At 38.1% G+C, this 25,896-nt stretch overlaps 2 protein-coding genes across 3 annotated transcripts in view; one reads left to right on the top strand and one right to left on the bottom strand.

The window, feature by feature from the left end:
• Positions 1-543: 543 nt before the first annotated feature.
• PP2D1 (protein phosphatase 2C like domain containing 1) lies at positions 544-19,298 on the top strand. Its single transcript, XM_020807383.3, is given in 4 exon segments — positions 544-2,985; positions 11,989-13,786; positions 13,789-13,999; positions 17,571-19,298. Coding segments are annotated over 3 exon segments (2,886 nt in total). The 5' UTR covers positions 544-2,985; position 11,989; the 3' UTR covers positions 18,449-19,298.
• RAB5A (RAB5A, member RAS oncogene family) overlaps positions 18,564-25,896 on the bottom strand; it is a 31,245-nt gene continuing 23,912 nt past the window's right edge. For both annotated transcript variants that reach the window (XM_020807396.3, XM_073003377.2), the window contains exons 5-6: positions 25,672-25,765; positions 18,564-20,040 (exon numbers count right to left, since the gene is read on the bottom strand). In XM_020807396.3, coding sequence (XP_020663055.2) covers positions 19,925-20,040; positions 25,672-25,765 — 210 coding nt within the window. In that variant the 3' untranslated portion in view covers positions 18,564-19,924. The remainder of the gene's footprint in view (positions 20,041-25,671; positions 25,766-25,896) is intronic.

Raw genomic sequence — 25,896 nt, 5'->3', positions numbered from 1 at the left:
TGAAGGAATTTGAGAGTATAACGGGCCTAAGGGTAAATTGGGGAAAGTCTGAATGTTTATTGTTAAATTACTCAGATGAAGAGAAAAGAAAAATGAAAATAATATTTGAAGGTAAAATTGGAAATGTTATGAAATATTTAGGGATTAATATCACTTGGAATTTACAAGAAATAATTAAAATAAATCTGGATAGATTAAAAACAGAGATAAATGGAAGGATAAAAGAATATCAGAAAGTAAAAATTTCATGGTTTGGTAGAGCAGCATTATGTAAAATGAAAATAATTTCTAAATTGAATTTTATATTTTGGATGCTCCCTATAAAGATTACAGAAAAACAACTGAAAGAGTGGCAGACAATAATAAATTGTTACTGTAACGGAAATAAATGAGGATTAATAAAAAATTATGGTATGTTACACAAAAAAGGGAGGTCTTGGATTACCTAACATAAAATTATATTACATAGCGAATCAGCTTAGACATATCCCAGATATAATTAAGAGTAACAAAAATTTAATCTGGACGGATATTGAGATGGGGGGTATACAAGAAAGAGTGGAGGGTATATTGTTTAAAGAAAAAATTGAAGAGGTTAAAAAGATTAAAAATCCTTTCCTTAAAAATATGCTGGCAAATTGGAAAGAATTTAGAGGTGTATTGAGCCCACTGATCTCTCCTTTATCTCAGGTGGTGGAATTAAGGAATTTTCCGGAAAATTTAAAAAACTTAAAGAATATATTAAAAAGTAAAGAGATAAGTAGATTAAAAGATTGGATAGAGAAGATAAGAGATAAAGATGGATATACAGGGTATATAAGGATTAAAATGCAATGGTAAAATGATTTGGATAAAGAAGTAATAGGTGAAGAATGGGATAAAATATGGGATCAGAGAATTATGAAGAACATGTCAGTAAGGATAAAAGAAAATTGTTATAAAGTAATTTAACGCCAGTCAAAATGAATATAATGGATAAAAGTGTGTCAACATTATGTTGGAGGTGTAAAAAAGAGAAGGGGACGTATTTACATGTGTGGTGATTATGTGAAACAAGAAAGAAAGAATGGAATTTAATCTTTAAAGAAATATCTGAAATAATTGGATTGAATATTCAAATGTCTCTATTAATGACCTTATTGAATGTGATTAAGAAGGATCAATTGCTGAAAGAAAATAAGGATTTAATAGTAATAATGATTACGACTGCAAGATTAATTTTTGCAAGAACCTGGAGAAATGATAATCAATTTAACTTGGAGGAATGGTATAGAGAATTATGGGACATGGCAATTAATGATAAACTGACATGTGATATGAAAATAAGAAGAGGCCAATTGAAAAATAATGGTTTTAAGAAAACATGGAATGTATTTTTGGAATATGCATTTTGGAGAGGGAAGGGGTATACACCGAGGGAAGGGATATACACCGAGGGAAGAAATTTTGGAGAGAAAATGGATTGAATGAAGTTTAATTCTAGTCCTGAAGGTGATGGGGGCACTTGTGAAATTGTATCTTATTTTTTTATTGTTATTGTTTTTTATAGTTCTTTGTGTGGTAGTAGATTTATGTTGTATTATTAAAAAATCATTTTAAAAAGATGGACTTTGTTGTTACAAGATGCATAGCATTTGAAAGGTCCCGATATGGCCATAAACTTTTAAACACAGTAATACAGTTCTATGTTTTAGCATTGAACTCATGAATCAGAAGAAAGGTAATAGAAGCCGAAGTCGAATAACCGGGAGTTCCAAAGTTTCATATAAGGTTGAGGAAGAAAATAAGCACGAGGCTCTGATTCGAGTTGCTGGAGTAGCAGCAGCAGAAACGGAACTGAGGCACTCGGTGCCAGAGGCGGGGTTATAGCTGGTGTGGGGGAGGTCCCTGTACCATGTGCCTGAGCTCTAGAAGATTCTGAAACTGCTCTGCACAGGCACAGATTAACACATTAGTGTGCATTCACAGAGACCAGGAAGAAGAATCCAAATGCCAGGTCCCCATTAAAAAATTATGCTACTTTTTATCAGTTTAAAGCATGAACAAAATTGTTTTATGAGATATGAATCAGAATAAAAGTATATCCTTTAGTTGCAAGATAGGAAACCAAAATGCTTCAGAGCTGTTATAGCAAAGCCAAACAGTAATAAACTCCCATCTGTTTTCCTTCAATATTACAAGAGGAAGTAAAAGTCAGTCTGGTTATGTTTTAACTCTGATGCTGATTTAAAACCAAGTTTACATAATTGGTCAACTAAATGTTGTCAAGTCAATTCTGACTTAAGGCAATCCTTTCCAGGGTTTTCGAGATACAGAGGAGTGATTCATCATTCTCTTATTTTGGAGTCACTCTGAGACTTGTTAATTTCCCCAAGACCATAGAGGCTGGCTCTTCTCCTGAGAGGTAGAGTGGATGAATAGCTCTGGAGTCAGTTGCAATATTTAGTCATGCTCAATAGTAGTAGGTTATTGAAGTCAAAAGAACTGAGTTAACTGGCGGTGCTGACGTCAGTAATTCTACTTTATGTACAACCAAATCTGGATCCAGTACTGTACCTTCAGTTAACATGGCCCCTTTTTACTTGTGAAATATATTGTGCATTTTCTAGATGTTTTTTTCCCCATGTGCTGACTTTTTTAACATCATGTACTGAGCAGCATGACAACCAAAACAGTTATACACAGCATATATCTCAGTTATATTTCTAGAAAAATTTATAAGCATTAGAATATGCTGTACAGGAGCAATGGAAAATACTGTGTATGTGTGTATATACACTCACACTCACTCTCTCAGACACATATATGTACGCTGCCACATAAAAGACAAATTAGAACAGTATCTCAGTGGCCAAGGATACGGTTACTATAGTGACAGATGTAAACACTGGAAGGTCACCACCAATCCAATACAGTACTTGCAGGCAACTGCAACACACAGAGAGAAAACTCCCAAAGAACTCATCATTCTTTAGAAGCCAAAAGGTATGCTTTTACATAATTTCACTGAGTTAAAGCAAACAACTACAAAGCATGTTGTGATTTAGTTGTTGAGTCTGCAGTATTCTGAATAGAAGAGGTGAGGAACCCTTGGCCCTCCAGATCTTGTCCAACTGCAACTCCCATCTTCCCCCACAATTGGCAATGCTGGCTGTGGCTGATGGGTTTTGCAGTTCAACAACATGCAGGCAGCTGCTTGACTTTGCTGTAGCTCAAAAACTCCACTCCGAGGATCCACCAATAATGATTTTACATGGAAGGGAAAGATGGTCACTGCTGCCATTTAGGAACATCTCTGACAGCAAAGAGAGAGACCTCAACAGTAGTGGGTAGTGCAAACCATGAGAAAATACATAATTGCAGTGAGATTTAAAGGAATGTCTGGAAAAACAGCTACAGGATTTAGTAGTATTGCATATCATAAAGCTAAAGGGTTGTGATCTCATGTACTGGAAATGCATCAGGTTGTCAACTGCTCTGGCACAATATTAAATCAAAATGTATTAAGTAAATAAATAAAGTTTTGATTGCTAAAAAACTTAGTGAATCAGTGTGAGAAGGGTTGCTTTGGCTCTTGTGGCAAGGATAGATTGGACTCCACAGGTTTTAAGGGTGCTTTCAGAAATTGAACATTTATTTCAGGAACTTCAAAGAAACTCTGTACATCAACTTTAACATTAAACAACTCTTCAGAGCTTATGGGATTAACAAAAAAGGTTTTCTCCTAAACCAGGGAGGTGTTCTCGAAGGTGTGTTCCCACAGTCCTCCTACACCTTCTGTCTCTAAGTCCATCAGTACCAGTTCTGGTAAAAATGGCACCAGGGTCAATTGTTTTTACTGTGAGCCTCAGTGTTTGTGAAGTCAGCTCCCAGGTATGGAATGTTCCAGGTCCTGAGGGTGAACATCTCCTTGACCCAGGTTGGCTCATCTATTTTTTTGCTTTCTCTCTTATCTCCTTCTCTCTTAGCTCTTTCTTCTCTGATCTTTCTACCCCACTCCTGAGCCTCTTTCTCTCCCCAGTACGAGGGCTTTTGTGGTATCTTTTCCCTCCTCCTGTCAGCCTCTTCCAAGAGGACCATTGGGTTAGGATCCTATTCTCCTTCTCCCCTTCAGTAGTTTCAGCTTCTGCCTCCTCCCTTCTATCACTCCTTTCTTTTGCTACCCCCTTCTTCTCTATACCTGCTCTTTTTCCTCCACCAATCACTGTCCCCTCTTTTCCTGCTTCTTCTGTCTTTCTAATTTCTCCTTCCTTTGGCTTTTCCCCTCCCTTTCTCTTGCAGTTTCATGTATCTCACTTCTTTCTTCTTCTCCTGTTTCTTTCATTTCCTTCAGGGGTCCCTTTTCCCAGGGGATGGACGGCGCTCTGGCAGAGATGTTGTCAGATCCGTCCCCAGGCTCACAATCAGACATTTTAACAAAAAACATAAGCTCTTCTTTTTTAAAAAAAACTGGACGTGGCAAGCAGCATAAAGACTTATCTGCTTTCTCACGTAGGAAAACAATTACAGTGGACCCTCGACTTACGGAATTAATCCGTATTGGAACGGTGGCTGCAGGTCGAAAAGTCTGTAGGTCGAGGCTCCATTGACCTACAATGCACTGAAAACCGATTAATCCGTAACCGGCTGTTTTTGTTCCATTTTGGTTTTTTTCTGGTGTGTAGGTCGATTCTCTGGCTGCAAGTCAAACCTAAATTTTGCGGCCAGAGAAGTCTGTAACTCAAAAAGTCTGTAAGTGGAGCCGTCTGTAAGTCGAGGGTACACTGTAGCATGATGTCTGCCACAATATGTATGTGCATCATCTAAAATAAAAATAAGTACGCTTTTTGCTTCTAAATGATGTGCAATTTTTTTTTTTACAAATGGAATCATGAAAATTTCTTCAACTGTCTAAAAGCCCTTGTTTCTTTTTCTGATACCTTTCTTTACTAAAGTGTTCTTCTCTAGGACTGTACATCAGCTACTGCTTTACACATAAGCAGTTGAGATACTGGTCACCCTTGGAATCACCAAAATAATTCTGTTAGGACCATTTTGCATAGTCTTCTTGAAGAGTTTTTTTTTTTTAAAACAACAACCCCAAAACTCCTGCCTCTGCAGAACTACCATTTCTTGAGGTTGGGTGTCTTGTGCATTCTTATCCAGTGTAAGGACCACTACATACTGCCTGATATTGTGTTTCTGTCTCCATGTCAAGCCAAAGAGCTATCAGGCAGATTAAAAGGACTAACCCTATTATTAGAGAGTATGAAATGATAATCATGGGTAGCAGATCCTGGGAACAGTAGTGACAGCCTACTAGTTTTTCCCCACGGACAGGAGAAGGCTGTGCCATACAGTATAACCTGGGCTCCCTAACTTGTCTCTGTGGAAGACGCTGTCCCATTCTAAGTATAGATGGGCGGTTTAACTGCTGGTTCTCCTCGATTCCTGCTGGAATGGAGAGAAGTGCCATTTTGTTCTGCTCTCTGGCATCAAAACACTGTATAGCAGATTAGCTATACAACAGACCAAGAAATATGAAGCAGCTGACCCTCTAGAGCAGCTACTGCAACTGAGAGATATTTAAGCAACCGTTGCATGGCATTTACATTGTTTTATTCTGCTTGATGTTCCCATAAGGTTCAATATTTTGACTGTGCTGTAAGAAAAATGGATAATATTACATCCGATATTTTAACACTCAAATTTCAAAGCAAAATTATTCAGGTTTCAGTCCTATACACATCTGCTTAGTAATAAGCCCCACTGAACCCAATGAGACTTACTTCTGACTAGATATATATAGAATTCAGTGCAAAGAATTGCACTGCTAGACTCTTTCTGGAGAATCATATAACTGTCATTTTGGAAGGAACCTCATAGGGCAACGTGATCCATAGCTTTTAAAAAAAATCACTGAGAGATGGCCATCCAATCTCTGTTTTAAAAGGGTGAAATGCAGGAGGGTCCATCAGCTTCTGAGGTAGTACATTTCACTGCCAAGCAACTCCTAATATTAGGAAGTTTCCTTAATGTTTAGTCAGAATCTCCTTTCTTGAATCAGTTGGTTGAGATCGTATCCTCTAGAGCAGCCATTTTCAACAGGGGATCCTATGGCCCCTTGTGGGGAGCCTGGTCCATTTGAAGGGGTACACAGATCAGAAATAGTTCTTCACACACTACCCTCTAAGATTTATTAAGTGACTTAATAGAGTCCTGATTCAGCCTATCTTTCTTTCTTGTTGTGTTTATGATTATGGCCAAAAAAAGAGAGAAGGGTTGAGGATGGCTGCTGTAGAACGAGAGGAAAACCCTGGAATTTGCTCATCTTCCATGTAACAACCTAGTATTTCAAAACGGCTATCATATCACCTCTAAATGTTATCTTCTCCAGGCTGAACATACCAAATCTCTTCAAGCTTTCCTCATAAATATTGGTTTGAATATCCTTTATCATGCCTAGGTTTCAGCCAGGAGTGCATTTGCACAGTTAAAATTCATGTGCCAGCTGCACCTGTTCCTTGAGATGTCTGATTTGGCTACAGTGACGCATGCCTTAGTTGCATTCTGCTTGGATTACTATAACACTCTCTATGTGAGGCTGCCTTTGAAGACAGTTTGAAAACTTCAGCTGGTGCAAAATTTAGCAGCTAGACTATTGACTGGAGGCCAGTTATAGGGAGCATATAATGCCCTTCTTGCATCACTGATTACTAGTCCATTTCCAGGCACAATTCAAACTGCTGATCATTACCTATAGAGCCCTATACAGCTTGGGTCCAGGCTATCTGAAGGACCATATCCCTCCACAGGAGCCTTCTTGGCATTTAAGGTCATCCTGTCAGCCCCATTGCCAGTGCAGGCATGGCTGATGGGGACAAAAGAGAAGGTCTTCTCTGTGGCATCTCCCAGGTTATAGAATGCTCTCCCCCAGGAGATCAGCCTGGCTCCCTCCCTTTTATCCTTTTATCCTTCCACTGACAGCTGACAACCCATCTCTTCAGGCAGGCTTTAACCATCATGATTGAATCCCTGGATGCCTTCTTAGAGCTAAGATAGTTTTTAATAGTTTTTAACCGCCCAGAGAAGACATGTTCTAGATGGGCGGTATATAAGTCTAATAAAATAAAATAAATAAGTAAATAAAGTAAATAAATAAAGTAAATAAATAAATAAATAAATAAATAAATAAAATAAATAAGTAAATAATCTTACTTGCTTTTAATTATTCAATTGCATTCTAATTAGCATAGTTTGTTTGCTTTTAATCTTTAACTTACTATGTTTTTAATTCTGTGCCTTATAATATTGTAGCCACTTTGGTTCTCCTTACCAGGAGAAAGGCAACTTTTAAATAAAACAAACAAACAAACACATAAATCTTTGGTCACAATCCTTTGAAACTGGTGACCAGAACTGGAAACGGTACTCAAGGTGAGGTCAGACCAAGGCATAATACAATACTGTTGATTCTCTTGACCTGGATACTATACCACTTTTGATCAAGCCCAAAATGCTAGAAGTGCTCCCACCACTGCCCAACCACATCATTGTGGTCTATTAAGATCCCTAGAATCTTGCTAGTCATATCCCTGCCATCCATCCTGTGTTTGAGCCATTGATGTTTCTTATCAAATGTAAAACTTTACCTTATAACTGTATCAATAATGAATCCCTTCTGAGGTCAGGGCGGTTCTGCTTTGTTCCAGAGTACTGTCTTCCTTTTGTTAAGGAGTTTTGCTTTAATTTCTGGTACTTCAGCTGCTGAAAAGTCAGTTTACTGCTTGTTTTCCTAATTGTCAACTGCATCGTTTGGTAAGAAAAGCTCTAAAGTTTATTCTAGAAGACTTGCATTTTTAGAAAGACTGCACTCTAGACACCTTGCAACACCCCCTTCTTCTCCTGAATGTATTGCTATGAAAATGCTCTGAAAGTTGTGAAAGAGGTTTCTGCTTTCAGCAGCACATCTTTCTCCTTCTGTATTGGTTTTCTTTAAATCAATTGTGAACAGCAATGCAGCTTTACTGTATAGACAGCAAGATCTTATTCTGCTGCTCATTTGTCTGTATTAGGATGTTGACATAGTCTTTTAAGACTGGAAAGGTGAATAAGGTGCAGAAATGCAACCTAATCTTACCCTGACCAGAAGATAGTGCATATATTTTGTTGGCCATTGTCTTCCATCTGCAATTTGCCTTTAGATTTCCATGGGCAAGAGATAGTAATCTCTGCTAGTAGAGACAGCAGCTAATTTATCACCAAGGTCAGATACTTTTTTGTTCTCAAATCACCCCCTCATGGTAATTGTTTACATTAAAGATTTCCAGGAAAAATCACATAGACTGAAAACCCTTTGTTGATTCACACTTTATTGACAATTGAATTAGGTGTAACTTACCTTGTTCTCTTGGCTGCACTGTTCATAAGTAGTCATTGTCTTATCACAGAATCAAGCTTAGTCAAATTTAAATCCACAAGATATAAGTTAGCAGACACATTTGAATCAACAGGATTTAAATTTGTAACAGTTAATCTGATTTCCACTGGTTTCAAGGGGCCTATTCCAAGTATGACTGACTCTTGATACAATACATAGGAAACTTCTGTACTAGGGATGGGGAGCTGTCATGTGTTGAAGCCCCCTGATCCAGTCTATATTGTAGGCTGTACAGATCAGGGCTAACCCATTATCTGCCCTTTTGGAGACCCTTTCACCGGATCTTTGTCCAAGTCTATGATGATATTTATTCACTGCTGTTTTTTTATGATCCCATTCTTGTGAATGGAGAAACACAAACAGGACACCCAGGTCATAGACTGAACGATGCAGATAGAACAGAAGAACTTCCTTTCTGGACGGCAACATTGCAGCACTGGGCACGGTATTTTATTCTAATTTTTCATTTTCTCAGTAGGAGAAAGTCCTCCCCTAGAGACTTCTCATCAGGAAGGGAGTCAGGGAAGGATTTGAAAAGAGCATGCTCCCCTTTGATTCCTTCTTAAAAGGGCAATGTAGGGAGCCTGATCTCCACATAGTTTCTGACCATTCTCTGCATCCCTACCTTTCGCATTCCCTGGATCTGAAATTAGTATTGCTTCATAAGACACTGATTATTTAATAAATTTCATTACAGACAGAAAGGCAAGGAAGTTTAAATTGTAAGGTAACGAGCATGCTCTGCTTTACCTTCCTAAGAGGTTTTTCCCCCCACTCTTAATTGCAATACATGATTGCTGGACTTAACACATGACATCTGTTTATGACCAAAATCCTGTTGCTTAGTGTAGTAAATCACACTAGAGCAGGCCCGTTGAATGGATGGATATCAAGTAAGTCAACCTCTTCATAGGTTCCACTGATTCAAATGGGCCTACTCTAACTGCAACTTACAATGCTAAAATAAGTTGGAATTAAGAGTAGGCCAATGAAACTTACAGAGAAGGCAACTCACAAAATTCCCACTAATTCAGTGGGCCTACTCTATGCTAAGCAACAGAATTTTGGCTAATGTCCCCTGGGCTCTTTTTGTCATTTGATGGTAGACTTTGTGATGCACAAATACTCCTACTCGTTAGAGTCTGCATATATAGTCATGTGAAAAAGAAAGTACACCCTCTTTGAATTCTTTGGTTCTACAAGGTATTGAATCATAAGGTATACTTAGTTTTTCACACATGCCTTCTCCATTTTGGCTTTATTTTTGTAAAATAAAGCATGACACAGTGTAACATGTTATGTGTTGTTGTTCATCTGAAGTTGTATTTACCTAATTTTCAGATTTGCTAAGTACTAGATGATTTTTATTATGTCCTGATACATAAAACCATAGAATTCAAATATGGTGTACTTTTTTACATGACTATATGTTCAAAGTAAGGGCACATGCCTTAGTAGAATACACACAGTCCCCTACATTCCTCAGCATTACTTATATTCTAACTAACACTGGTCAGAGATGTAGTCCAGCAATAACTGAAGAGCCACACAATGTTGATACAGTGAGATCAGAAAGTTACATTAAGCTATGATTTGCTCACAAATATAAATTAAAGCTTAAATATGATAACTCCTCAAAAGTAAGTCATAGATCAATTGGACTTTTTATATTAAGCATCCTTCAGTCTTGAGAGACTATGGTAACATGCTCTGTATGGAGGACTTGAAACAGCATCTAGTGTGGCTGAGTAGGCCAATTCGAGAGTGACAATCCCTTCCACACTGAAGACAAATTCCACTGCAACTCAAATTCCACCAATTCAGTTGGGAAAAACTGAATGCAGGAAGGGTGGATCTTGCTTTCCCACAGAACCACACAGTTTAGAAGATGGTGGGAATGCAATTCTGCACTCTTCAGTTTTCCCAGAAGAGTGCTGGAATTTTTGAGAATGGCAGGGTAGCTACAACAATTAATTACAAAAATCTACAGTGTTCCCCACAGAAGGTACTAAAGATCAAAGCATGAGGAAAAACCAAGGATGGTTACAAATTTGATGACAATGATTTCTGGATTCTATGCAACGTTCTGTGAATAAGACTGTGCAACTGTACAATAACAACTCGTTTGTGAGCACCTTCTCTGCTCCTTTGAGCTTAATATCACAGAATTACAAGTGTCCAAAGATCCTATTTTATTTATTTATTTATTGCATTTATACCCTGCCTATCTAGTTGAATGACCACTCTAGGCAGCTAGAAATTATTTTTATACATTATAACTCCTGGGAGTAGATAAGACTTTTAAAAAGTGACATACCCACTCCCAATCTCTGGAACTTGCAGCACCTTAAATTGACAATAAGTACTGGTCATGTCCCTAATGATCACACATATAAAGACCACATGATGATTTTGAAGTTCAGTGGTTACTGAGAATACAGTATTCTTCGTAACTCCAGTATCTCATTGATTGCTGGCAGATGAAGAAAGCTTCAGAACAAGCCAGGGTATGCTATGGATGTATCTCTCAATTTTCAGATCCTGTGATCACACACATTACTGAAGCACTCAATGACAGTTACTGAAACTTGTTATTGTTGTTAGCCAAGGCTGAAACCTAACCTACCTTGTAGATCTCACAGCTTTTAGTCTTCCTGCATATACAGTAGGTAGTGGAGGTTAACATGAGTTATGTGCGCCCCAGCAAATATGATGGGGATTTTATTCATCCCAAACTATGTGTAATGTATGAAATATAGTAACTTTTGATAAGTAAGCTTTTTAACTGCACACCCAAAGTAATTTTTTTCTCTAATAATTATTGGCATCCCATAGACTGAACTTCAGGGATATATGTAAAATGTTGCCTGTCCCCTCCATGTGCAGATCTATTTGATCGATTAATTTCTTTGGACTACACAGCAAAATCATTTAAAATTTAAGAAGAGCTGGAAAACTACAGTCCTCTGCCCACCTGTTTGATTTTGTTTTGTAGAAATTCACACTACTGCTGTAAACAAAAAAAAAATGATTTTTCAAACTTGTTAAATTACTGCTAACAATTACTTTCATATTTAGCCTTGCAGTCATAGTGGATATTTAGCATAAATATATGTACCTTCATGCACAAATAACATTTATTAAAAAGGGAGAATAAGTTGGTATCCAAACAGCATGTTCAGGGTAAAAGTCTGAGAAAACTCTTGAGACATTGCACTTTTGATGTGAACATATCCATATGCCATATCACACTGCTGTGAAACTTTCCTCTGGTTTCAGAAGCAATTCTGCCTAAAGCATTGGTGGGTTAGCCAGTAGCCATCCATATATTGTTCAATTACATCTATTATCAATCCAGATTATAGGCCATACTGGTTGCAGCTAATGGAACTGGAGTCTAACATTAAAGGCCAGATTTTCAATCCCTAGTTAAACACAAGTTCAGAGCCTTTCTTTGGTACTTGGCCCTCAACTGCAAATCTATTTTATGCTCAACTACTCTCTCTTAATTTGGTAAGACCAACTGAAACAGGTTGACTTATAATAAATAAATTTCATTTTCTTTATAGAATGACTTATGAAACAAAACCACAAAGTTCTGAATTACACCAAGATGAGGAAGATACAAATGTGATTACTACTGATTTCAAGAAAGTTGGCCATCTTGACATTGCAGTTATTTGTTCCATATGTGAAGGAGCAGTACACATTAATAAGCTTTTTCATCATAAAAAGGCCCATCAGGCTCAGGCTGTACTGGATTATCAACGACCATGGACGGAACCAATAGATATAAACAAAATAAGTTTCCAGAGAAAACAACTAATTTTAAGAATGAAAAAGGCTGATAAATTCACTGAACGCGAAAGAGAAAAAATTGGCTGTTCATTTGATCTCCTTAAAGAAACCCTCAAGATTGCTCCATATTTTCACATCAAGAGTGTTGCTCAAAGTTCAGTGCATATTGAAGTGGTAAGTAATCCACTGATCAAAGCCATAGCAATTTGTCAAGACAAAAATGTAGTTTGGCACACAGACTTGGAAGATGTTTTTGTTGTGTTAGACAACTATGGAAACAGAAAAGGGACATGTTTTCTTGGAGTCTTTGATGGAACTAATGGTATTTCCGCTGCTCAGATAACTTCAGCTGAACTTCCCCTCTTATTTCTTGACCAGCTTTCTCTTGGAGATCCTTCTTATGAAGTGAGCGAAGCTGAGAGAAAAGTGCTAGATTCATTTCATACAATCTTTAGGGCAGATTACAAAGTAAGAGAAAAAGATTTCACTTTTAAGAGAGTCAAAGGCAAGATATCTCAGCTAAGAACTCATGAATGGATTCACAGGGCATATGCAAAATCTTTTTGGCAGATGGACAGACTTTTACGACTTGGGAGAAATGAAGTTTCTAGAGTTCGATGGAGCAGCTGTGCAGCTGTCACTTGTTTAGTGGAAAGGATAAACAATGAGAAGGAAAAATGGGATCAAGAGAGAAATAAAATATTTGAAAAACAACATGATGTCATACAACAGGAAGAGGAGGTACCTGAAAAGATAATTGGAGCAAAGGAAAAAAGCAACACAGAACAAGGGTCAGGCAATTTTGAGGAACAGCAAAAAGACAAGCTGTCTGAAAGAACAAATGCACAAAACGAACAGAAATTTATGCAACAGGAAGAGATGCTTGAAGAGATAAGCAACACAGACCAAACAATGGGCAGTGTGGTGGACGAATGCATGGCGGAATCAACTGAAAGAATGAATGAAGAAAAGGAACAGACCAGCATAGAAAAGGACATGGTGGTGAAGGAGTTGTCTGAAGTGATAAGCAAAACAAAGAGAAAAAGCAGCACAGAAAGAACAAGTTGTTTCATAGAACAGCAGAGGGAGAAGCCAACTGAAAGAATGAATGAGCAGGAACAGAACATTGCACAACAGGAGGAACTACTTGAAGGGCTAGGTGGAGTGAAGAGAGAACACAATCGAGAAAGAGGTACAGGTAGTACCACTGTGCTGTGGTTGGAAGAGCCAACTGAAACATTGAATGAGGAAAAGAGAGAGAACCTTACAGAAGTAGAGAAGGAGCTCACTGAGAGGATAGAGCGAGCAAAGGGGAAAACTGACATGGAAGAAGAAACAGGCAGCATTACAGAGCAGCAGACAGAGAGACCAATTGAAAAGATAAACGAGGAAAAGGATCAGAATGCCATTAAGCAGGAGGACCTACCAGGAGATTTAAGCAAGGCAAAGAGAAAAAGCAGCGAAGAACGAGGAATGGTTAGTAGTACTGTGGAGCTGTGGAGGGAAGAGTCAACTGAAAAAGTTAGTGAAAAAATGAACAGAATATCATACATGAGGATGAAGAGCTCTCTGAGAGGATAATCAAAGGAAAGGAAAAAGGCACAACAGAAGAGCAGCAACAGAAGCCTCTTGAAATAATAAATGATGGAAAGGAAGAGCGTATTTCAGAGCTAGGAGGCAATGAACAGAGCACAAGTAACAAAGATGGGATAGAGGAAGAGAGTCTGCTTGAAAACTGTCCCAATGAAAACAGTGTTGGAGTACTGCACATTGCTAATATAGGTACGTATGCAATTCCCGTATTATATTCAAACATCTTATCTATTTTGGCCTTTCAGTTTGAACAGAAGAACAAAAATCTACAACTTATTTCAATACTGCAAGTTTGCAAGATGAAATAATTTTGAGCTACAATAATCCTAGAAATGAAGAGTGGGGATTCAATATTTTATGTGCCATCAAGTTGCCTCCGATTTACGGCAACCTTACTAATGAGTGATCTCCAAAATATACTGTCTTCAACAATCATGCTCTGCTCTTGCAGATTCATCTCTGTGCCTTCCTTTAGGAAGTCAATCCATTTCATTCATATTTGATCTCCCTGCAGTCCTGCTGCCTTCAACCTTCCCCGGCATTATCATCTTTTTCCAGAGACAATAATAATCTTGCCTTCTCATGATGTGCTCATAGAACTGCCTCAGTTTTAACATTTTTGTCCCCAGAGATAGTTCAGGCTTGATTTGATCTAGGACTCACTTCTTTGACTTATTGCAAGTTCAGGGTATCCATAAAGCTCTCCCCCAGCAAGGTATTTCAAATGAATCATTTTCCCTGTCAGCTTTCACATCTATATGTTGGCTGCAAATACAAAACTGTGAATGATCTTGGTCTCGATTTCCAGTGGAACTGTGGGATAGCTCAGTGGCCTAGGAATCTGGCTGAAAAGCCAGAGGTTGAAAGTTTGATTCCTCAGTTCCTCCCTGGAAGAGGCTGGACATGATGATCCATAGTGTCCCTACCGACTCTGCAGTTCTAAGATTAATAATAAGATGCTTCAAAGTTTCAGTCTTCTAATTTTTTGACTGCAGTCTCCGTTTGAATTGATGATTGAACTGAGGTATATAAAATCTGTAACTATTTCAATTCTTTCATCATAAATGTTGAAGATGTGTACCTTTCTGTAGTCATCTTTTTTGTCTTAATGTTCAACTGCAGTCCTGCTTTGGCACTTTCTTCCTTCACTTTCATTAAAAATTGTTTCAAATCACTGTTGCTTTCTGCCAGTAAGACAGTGTCATCTGCACATCTTAAAGTTTCAATTTCTTCCATCAATTTCCATTCCTGCTTCATCTGAATCTAGTCTGGCTTTCAGTATATGTTCTGTGTATAGCTTGAACAAGGGGATAAAATGCATCCTTGTCTGACACCTTTGCCTATAGGAAATCATTATGTTTCTCCATCTTCTGTCCTCACAGTAGTTTCTTGTCTACAATTCAGGTTATACATCAGGATAATCAAGTGTTGAGGCTTGCCCATTTCTTTCATACCGCCCCCCATAGTTTCTCATGATCCACACAATCAAAGGTGTAGTATATAAAGCATGATCTTCTTCTGGAATTCTTTGGTGTACTCCAGAACGTACTAACAATATGATCTTGAGTACGTCTTCCTTTTCAAAATCCAGCTTGGGCATCAGGCATTTCTCATATAAGGTAAAAGTCTTTGTTGCACTATCTTGAGCATCATTTTGCTTGCATGAGAAATTACATTTGCTGCATTCCTTGGCATTTCCTTTCTTAGGGATTGGAATGCACATTGAGTGTTTTCAGTCTTTGGGTCATCGTTTTGTTTTCCATATTTGTTAGCATATTCTTTTTATGATTTTGACAGATTTAGTCTTGTTGGCTTGAAATAGTTTTGTATGTATTCCATCTATCTTCAGTGATTTTTCTTCATAGTGCCTTCAGAGCAACGTTCACTTCACTTTCTAGATCTGCAGGTTCCTCATCAGATTCTTCTTCAAATGAGTCTGCCATCCTTTTATCTCTTCTGTATAGGCCTTCAGTATATTAGTTCCATCTTCTCTTTATTTTCTCCTGGTCAGATAGTGTGCTTCACTGTCATTCATTCAGTATTCCTAATCTAGGCTTACATTTCTCTCTGATTTCTTGGATCTTCTGGAAGACACAACTTGTTCTCCTCTTTTTCTTTGTATTCCTCTATTTCTTTGCATTGGATTCTGTAGTAGTTTTCTTTCTCACTACATGACAGCTGTGGAAAATCTGCATTCAGGGTTCTGACCCTATTTTTAATCATCTTTTACTGTTGCTTCTTGTCTATTCTTTACAATTCCATCATCCATCTAAATTTTTCTCTTCTCTTCAATATAGTAGAAAATATAGTATAAAATAAAACAGAATATTTTAAATAAGGGGATTGTTTTCACTCAAGCACTCGATCAAACAAGGGATAACTCAGTTTCCTTAGCATTTGTAAAGCACTACTGTTTTCTTTGAAAATATTTGCCATTGGTAAGGTTCGCTGTTAGATCAGAAGACAATCTGGTCAGTTCAAATTTCAACAAATCACAGTTCAAACTAACCAGAGTTCCCAGCTCAGTTGCAAGAAACCATACTAAGTTTAAATTCAGGCATTTGCTTCTTGTGTTTCCTTATATACTGGAAGGGAAATAAATAAATTCAAAATGTTATATGTGAAGAGATACTATGAAACAAAGATATAAGAAAGTAGCTTATTGGAGGAGTATGTTTTCACTGGGTTGTTTATTGACAGATACTGTGTTTACGTGTGCACACCCTACATACTATACACACACACACCTATATACTTGAACATGCTATCTTTTAATTTTTAAAATTTGTCATTAAGTATTTTAATAATTTTACATGTAGATCACTTAATTGATTGCACTATATGCTGAAATCTATTAACACAGGATAGGTTAGAGATACTGCAATAAATAACTATAAATACATTCCTTCTTAGTCATTGTTCAGGCTCCAAACTTGTATGGTCTCAACAGTGAAGTCACTGCTAAGGGAATTACGGAACAGAAAGGAGAAAGACAGTAACCAATTATTGCCATTTTCAGCAGCACCCTTTTGCCTTCCACTGTGCCTAGTGCCACCATATGGAAAACATATAACCATGTTTTCCCCAAAATAAGACAGGGTCTTATATTATTTTTTGCTCCAAAAATGTATTAGGGCTTATTTTCAGGGGATGTTGTATTTTTTTCATGTACAGCAATCCATACTTATTCACATCTAGTCATGTCATCTTCTTCTGGTTGCTGTACAATAGTGGAGGGCAGGGTTTCACTTAACTAGGGGTTATTTTTGGGGTAGGGCTTATATTACAAGCATCCTGAAAGATCATACAGTACTAGGGCTTATTTTCAGGTTAGGTCTTATTTTTGGGGAAACAGGGTATAAGGCATGGGGAATGTGGAACATGACTTGCAATACAGTAACAGGAAAAACTGTATTAGCTGTACAGAACATAGATGTTTAGCACCAGCCTGATCTAGAATAAATGAAAGGTAATTGTACAAAGAACTATATAGATGGGCATCATCATGATCATGCATCTTACGTTTTATACATCATAAATAGCAAAACAAAAGTTTCCATGTTTAGTCCTGATTAGTGCAAACCCATTGAATCAGTGGGATTTAAGAAAGTCTTGACTTAAGCTCCGTAAGTTCAGTAAACCAATTCTAGTTGGGACCATAAGATGAACAGAGTCTAATGGTTGAGATGTAAGCATCTAAGAACAAAATGGCTATAAAGAACTGATTTACCATTAATACAGTATTTTTAAAAATATATAGGTAATGTTCATGCAGTTTTATGCAAAGATGGGAAAAGCTACTGGCTTACTAAAGAACACAGCACTTACTGTGGAGAAGAAAAAATACGTATTCTTCAGAATGGTGGATATATCAGCAGTAATGAACCCAAAGGACTGGTAGAAGGACTTATCAAAAATACTCGTGGCCTTGGCCATCATGGACATCCAAAGTTGAAAAAAACTTTTATTCCTGTACCACATACAATCTCTTTTCCAGTTGATGACTCATGCCAGTTTCTTATTTTAGCTACTAATGGACTTTGGGAAGTTCTGGATAAAAATGAAGTAGTACTATTAACATTAATATTGTTTTCTGCTTATTTGGAAAAGTACCAACATGATCAACTAAAGAAAAGCTCCATGCCTGAAGATTCAACATCACCTGCGAGGGATTTGAAAGATGAATTCTATTCATGGTATTCAAATCAAGATTTTTTCCCAGAGGACATAAATCTAAACCAAGATAATGTACGGTTAATGGCCCCAACAAATGACAATACAAAAGAAAAAGAAATTATTCAGTCAGGGTCCTTTAGAAAGAATTCAGAAGAGCAAGAATCAGAAAGTTCTTTAGAACCACCTTTTATGGATCTATCATTTTCAGAAGATACAACAGAAAGTGACGAAAAAACACCATCAGCATCTAGTACTGAAGAAGATCCAAAGGAAGCCCATAAATCTTCAGAAACATCAGAAGATTCTGAAAAAGATTCTTGTACATTTCATGCCCTTGCAGCTAAGTATATTAGTAAGCACCTTGTAAAAGCTGCATTAAAAGCAGGTTCTAGAGATAATATTACTGTTTTGGTAGCACTCTTAAATGGCTGTGATAAGATCCCTATGTATGTTTATCAATGACAGTGTATTCATGGGAAGGAAAAACAAGAACTGCACTTCCACCCATTTTATGATAAGTTGTGCCATAATAAATAAACAAAAATGAGTACGTCGTTAAGGAGACTGATTACAAGGATTTCCTTTTTTATACCACTTTATTCAAACCTGAGCACCTCAATATAAAACTAAACACTGGTGAACTGTCATTTTCCTTGCTAAGCCCAAATTACTGCAAATTTACAATCTGCACATGTAAGTTTCTGCTAGCAGTTCAACATTTAAATAGATTAAATCATCTTCTCTGACACTTGGTAGATTTCATATAATGAAAATAACTAAAGAATTAGTGCAATATACTCGACAGATCAAAATAAAATGGACTTTGGAAAACAAAGTTGCAGAATTCATTACAGACAGACAGTAGTACATATGTTACAGGTACAGGAGCATCATTTATTACTGTTCTAGCCATGAAGGAAGAACTTAATCCCCTCAAAGTTTGGGGGAAGAGAAATGTTAGCTCTTTAGAGCAACTGTACATATTGTATACTTTTAAGCAACTCTTAAATAGTACAGAGTATTAAACAGATGTAGACTACAATGTAGTACCCTATTTACAGTACATTAATATCCCAATTTAAAATCAAGTTGAATGTACATAATTGTTAGTGCACTGACCAATTTTATTCTTAGGGGAAAGATAATTGTTATGGTCAACAATGATTAAAAACAATCAGATACCCAGTTTTTGTTGGACACAGATTTCAACAGCTTTATAAAGAATCTTTGTGAATTTCAGAGTTGAATTCATTGGTTGTGCTGTTTTACAAAAAGAACAAAAATTGAATTAAACTTGATTTTTTTAAAAAAACCTTTAAACTGGATTGAAAAAAAATTACATATAGTGTAACAACTAAGATCAATTGTTCTGTAAGCACAGGATCAGTAAAATTATTAATGCTGCACATATTTTAGTTAAATTATGAAAATGTGGAATGTATATTTAAATGGTAGATACCCACATAAACAATATTTTGCATAAATACTGTGAATAAGCTTATAAGATCTTCAGGTGTGTTATAGTTAGGGTTTTTTCCCCATACCACAAATGGAGAATCTCAATTCTGTTCATTACACTTTTAACAGTAACCAATATTTAAAGCTTGAGAAACTAACTGGTTAACTGCAGATTCATGGAGCAGTTCAGTCTCTACCCTTAATGACATGTAATAGTTTATAAACCTTTCGACTGAAACAAGTCTATTCAGCTTCCTTTCCCCCACCCCCACCCCTTTTGCTGAAACATAACAGCCAGTGATACATGCATGTTATTAAAAATTAGGACAAAATCATTCTGTATTAGAAACGACTATTTCGTAAGTCTCTTCGATTTTGGAAGCTGTATTGGGCCAGGTTAAACACTCCAAATCCCATTGTTATTAACAAGTTAGGAAGCAGAAGAATATTCAAGACAGTTTAAAGCAGCTGAATTCAGATTTAGTTGCTACAACATTGACTCTTAGTTGGTTGTGTTGGTTCAGTAAGATCTACTCCTCTTCCCCTAACAGAGTTGGCCCCTGCATTCTGTGGTTCATTCTTCGGCAACTTTTTAGCTACAAAAAAGAATAAACAAAGACATAAACAAATAATAAAACATTAGCATTCAGTTTCTGTAAAAGGATACCCTGCGCATATTTATGTCTAACAGATCTATGTTAGATATGCTTTTTCCAAATACATTTATACAGAAAATACCCTTTTACACCCATATACACCAATCTCCCCAATTCTTCCTACTAAATTCCAGCTCTTTTAATCCTCAAACCATTATGATTCTACTGTTCTCAAATGATACTTCAGAGGAATGCCTTGCACAAATGGTCTCTGCAGGCAGCTGTCCTACAGGAGTTTCCAAAATGGATTGCTTTGAAAGTTACTAATGAGAAGTGTATAAAATGTTCTTACTGCAACAGATGAGGTATACTGTCTAGAACAATGAAACAGGACTGAAAATAAATTAATTCAAGTAACCTCTAATGAAGCCAATGAGGCAAATTTGGGAAAGTCACGATTTCTCAGCTGAGCTTACTTGAGGATATATTGTATTATTGTTATAGAATAAAAATGATGGTATAAGGTTAGGGAAAAGGGAGGGGTTTTTAGGGAAAGATGATAATTACAGGGTGTGTTAGGAATTTCATCTCTATAAATCATTACTATTTCTTTCCAACTGAGCTTACTTGAACGGTTTGGGGATTAAAAGGATAGGGAAGCCACATAAATGGCCCTCAGCTACCTGGAAATATAAAAATAGGTTACTTACCTGTAACTCTGGTTCTCCGAGTGGTCATCTGTGAATTCACACTATAGGGTTTGATCTGCCCCTGCACAGAGGTTTCCGGAATATTCTAGAGCTTTAGCACATGCTTGCCAGGCCCGCCCCCCTATTATTTAATTAATTTATTTTATTTATTCCATTTATACCCCATCTATCTGGTCATATTGACCACCTAGTACATGTGGTCCGCCCATCCTGGTGATTACCTCAGTTCCTAGAACAGCCCACCACTGCATCAAAGTGAGACAGACATGATGGACAGCAGGGAGGACAGTGGGAAGTGTGAATTCACAGATGACCACTCAAAGAATGAAAGTTACAGGTAAGTAACCTCTTTTTCTTCTTTGTGGTCTCTGTGAATGCACACTAATGGGGGATTAACAAGCCAACTTACAGGAGGAGGGAACGTCGCAGAAGGACAGAAGAGAGAATGGTTCTGCCAAATGCTGCATCTGTCTTAGCCTGAAGGTCTAGGTGGTAGTGGGTGGCAAATGCAGAAGGAGCTGCCCATGTTGCCGTCTTACAGATGTCGGGGAGAGGTACTCCATGAAGGAAAGCTGTAGAAGCAGCAACAGCTCTGATGGAATGAGCCTTTTTGGCAAGCTGGTAGGCCAAAGTTATAGTCCATCGGGAGATGGTTTGAGGGGACACATGGAGACCCTTGCGGGGAGGATGAGGTGTCACAAAAAGTCTTTTTTGGACTTACGGAAGGAAAAGGTCTGGGACACACAAAAGGCAAGAGCTCGTCTGACATCCAGTGTGTGGAAGGATTGTTCAAGGTCAGTAGTCGGAGATGGAAAATAGGTAGGTAGAATAATAGGTTGTTTAAGGTGAAAATCAGACACAACCTTTGGGAGAAAAGAAATATCTAGGTAAAGGGTAACTTTATCTGGGTGAAACTTCATGAATGGAGGCAGCAAGCTCTGAGGCCCTGCGGGCAGAAGTAATAGCTACGAGGGAACGTCTTAAAGGAGAGGAGAGGTTCAGAGGTGGGGGAGGAAGCGTAAGGCGTTGAAGGATCCTATAGAGCGACCATTGTCGCCGTTTGCCTTTTCTTCATTCTTCCGACTTCAGACGGAGAAGGTGGAGTGGCATCTACTACGTCAGAATCTGGCATCGGTAGGTTCAGAGGAGAGTCCTGTGGTGGTACAGAGTCTGAGGTATGAGAATCAGACAAGTGATCAGTTGATGGTGGAGAAGGTTGTACTTGATACAGAGCAGATTTCATGTTGAATTGGTAGAGGACGAGGTGAAGGTTGTTAAGGTTTTTGATGCTTTGCCTTGAGAGGTTGTGTAGTGTCAAGAGGTGGAGGTCCAGCATAGGTAGTAGTTACCTGAACAGATGGATGTACCTGTGATAATGTGGTAGCCTCAGTAGGTGGCGGATGGATTTTAGAAGATGGCTGAGAACATTTTGGTATTGATTGGTGCTGTCCTATTGGAGGCTGGGTGCGATGTCCTCTTTCGAGAGGATTTGCAGATCCTTCGCATGGTGGATGTACGGTATCATCATCAGATGAGGAATAGTGGTGGGACTGGGGAGGATACGGATGAGGGGACACCGAACCAGATTCTTCCAATGGATAATAGTATGCATACCAGGAGCGATGAGGCTCGATGTAGGGACTGATATCAGGATGCCAATATACATACACTCGATATCAATGGCATTTAGCTGGAGGTTAATAATATGTTGGTGGCTCATAGAGTGTGATTTGCTTAGGGTGTTGATATCGAGTCAGCGAATCATGCAACACCAACAACCCTGCAGAAACTGGAGGTTGTGCAATGTCCGCATCGGATTGGCCAGCCTCTGGTGTATAGTGAGTTTTCCTAGACCACTTTCACAGAGGAGATGGGTCAACCAAAGGAGATGGTGACTCTGAATCACACACAGAAGCATAACATCCCATGGATTTGGGGCGCGAATGTGCCGAATGTGATATGACTGTCACATCTACACAGGTGTTGTCCCAGGATGGAGATTGGGCAAGAAGCGGAGGAGGAGACTGACCGGACAGTGATGGTATGAAGTCCTCATCAAAGTTCTCCAGGCAGACAGTTGCTTGATCTTGAAGAGGAACTATTGGAGTTGATTTTCCTGCTGATGTCTGAGTAGACTTCTTAGAGGCTTGAGAGTTCAAAGTAAGTTTTTTGGTCTTCTTAGACTTGGAATGATCGGGTACTGAAGTAGGTTTCGGTATCGGTGTGGACTTAGTTGACAGTTTCGAGGACTTGGATTTAGAGGTGGTCTTAGACCTTGATTTAGAAGAGACAGATCCTTGTGTCAGGGAGGTAGTAGGTACCTCGAGAGATATATCTTTGGCCTGAACAGTTTGAGGGGCTTCTATGGTGTTTTGTGCCAGTAGAAGGGACCGTTCCAAAAAGAAAGGATCTCAGGCATTGTTGTCAAAGTTTAAGAGCCTGTTTTGTAAAGTTTTTGCAAATTAAACACAAAGATGGTAGATGTGATCCCCCCAGGCAAAAAAGGCATGTGTCATGTTCATCTGAGAGGGGAATTATGTTTGGGCACGAAGTGCAGCGTTTAAACGGGGCTACGGGTGCCAGAAAAGGTGTAAGGGAAGGGGAAGGGGAGGCGGTCAGGAGAGGGAGAAACAGCTCAAAAAGTCTCTTACTGTAATCCCTCTGTATTAACTCTTTTTTAGGAAGAATGAAGAAAAGGCAAACGACGAGCTCGGCGTGAGATGAAACCTCAGTGGTGGCAAAAAAGAACTGAGGCAATCACCAGGATGGGCGGATCACGTGTACTAAGGGGGCGTTCCTGGCAAGAGCGTGCTAAAGCTCTAGAATATTCCGGAAAACTCTGCGCAAACACAGATTAAACCCTAAAGTGTGCATTCACAGGGACCACGAAGAAGAACAGAATAATAATGTAATGAGAATGAAATACAAGTATCATGGTGAAAATCTATGTTTTATCTTTGGATTAAAGCCACTCTAATGAAAACAGAGCACTGTCTGGCAGACAGTATTACATCAATTTCTTCATTTCATTCTGATTTGGGCTCTGATAACTGCTCTTGGTTTCTTTCCTTAATTCTAGAATTAGCAAGAGAGATTGCAACAGCTGCTTTCCAGGTACAGAGTACAAAATATAAGAGACAACCAGCACTAAAGACAAATGTTTATGCTTGTCTTTCAATAAAAAGCAAGATAATAAGAAAAAACAGCAGATACCAGCAGCATTTCATTTTATCCTCCCCCCTTATATTATTTAATATCTATATGATGCTTAAGAATGAGGTACCACCGATTTCCCCTCTAATTTTCAACCACAACTGAGTGGAAATCCTGACCCACATGTGCAAAGTTCCAGCTGTGACTGGAACCAAATGAGTGGTAACATGAACTGTGGGTGTGTGGCACCAATACAGTGCTACACAGCCACACACCCATGTAGTTTAGAGGGAACATTGGGTGCCAATATAATAGCATTCAGTTCCATTGCTCCTTGTCACCTAACCCCAAGAGAGCAGTCAATACCTTCGAACATGGTCTAAGTTCAGCAATAGGCTTGATGACGATGAAACAAGCTCAAACAAAATCCAGACAAGAGGTGCTGCTGTTTGGTGGGAACTCTGGCTCCAGTATTCCCAAGTGACAAGGAGTGCCTTTGTACAACTCCATTTATTAAATCCACTGTGACCATTCCTGATTCTTCACTTGGCAAGTTACCCATGCCTTAAGTTACATCATATGTTTACTACTAGAATGTGCTCTAGAGGGTTGAGTATAAAGGAAGAGGGTCCAGCATCTTCAATTGGTACAATATGTGGCAGTAGATCTGCAAAGTGGTATACGGATTCTAAATACTGTAGTAAGATCTCAACACTGGTTGCAACTGCTTCTCAGGCATAACGTCTGGTGTTGGTTTCAACCTTTAAGCCCTAAACAGCTTGGGCCTGGCTATCTAAGTGGTCATTTATGTGATTATGGACATTTCCAGATGTTAAGATCTTCAGAAGTGGCCCTCTCGGGGATATTAACTGGTGCATAAGCCTGCTTGTCAGAAATTCTTCTCTTGTATGGCATCACAATTTGGGATGAATTCCCCTCAGAGTTACAATAAGCTTCCATTCTCACTACTTTCAGAAAAGATATGAAGATACACATTTTTTAATCAGCATGCAATATTGTGTATTTTATGATGATTTAGAATGTTTGTGTGCTAAATTGATTTTAATAGTTTTTACAGTCATATTTGGTTTGATTTGATTTTAATAATGGAAACAACAACAACAATTCAAAGAAAGCATTTAACTGCAAGGCTTTGTATCAATTAAGACCTGCCTACCTGAAGTGAAAATGGGGACAAAATAAAATGGGAAGCACAACTACTCTAAGCATCATAAAGTCCAGATCCAAACCTATGTGTGGCATTTTATATATGCAACAGGCATTTCCACCATAATTTAATCAGTATTTTCTTGAATTGCTCTCTCTGCTTCAAAGTTGGATTCCATCTCTCATTAGCTCCAGTATGAGCCCAAACAGATGAGAAAGCCAGACTCCAACAACACTTGAAGATTCCAAGGCTGTCCATGCCTGCATTAGACTGAAAATGTAGTCCTTCTCAACTAGAATCAAGAGCTGGAGTGGAAACAAATAGTTAGGCTGCTTTAAGTTCTTCTTTTATCCCAACATTTTATAATGAGTTGATCAGTTTGTACATGACAGAAAGTTGCTCAACACACTTGATTCTCTTTTCTTCTAAAATAAAAGTCATGTTTTAGCACAGAAAATCAAGACAAGAAAAAGCTTATTGGACAAGCACAAACCTTCCCCTCCCTTACCACTGTATCCATATAATTTTGGTATCATGCCTTTGAATGAGCAGCATACAAACCTACTTTTAAAATGTATTTTCTGCTAAGGGCTTACTTACCGATTGCCATGAATATTTCATTTACATTCATTGATGTTTTAGCTGATGTCTCCATAAACAACAAACTGTTGTCATCCGCATAAGACTGTGCTTCCTGTAAGTTAAACAAACCAATTTATTTTTCCTCACGCAGTTTTGTCTTATGCAGTACTTTATTACTGCCAACTGAAGATCTAAACCGTTGTTTGAAAGGATTAATTCTGACAATTACACCTTATTAAGATC

Source organism: Pogona vitticeps, chromosome 6, assembly GCF_051106095.1.
Source record: "Pogona vitticeps strain Pit_001003342236 chromosome 6, PviZW2.1, whole genome shotgun sequence".
NCBI lineage: Eukaryota > Metazoa > Chordata > Lepidosauria > Squamata > Agamidae > Pogona > Pogona vitticeps.
Note: the sequence above shows the minus strand (reverse complement) of the source record. Positions and strands in the feature narration are given on the sequence as shown.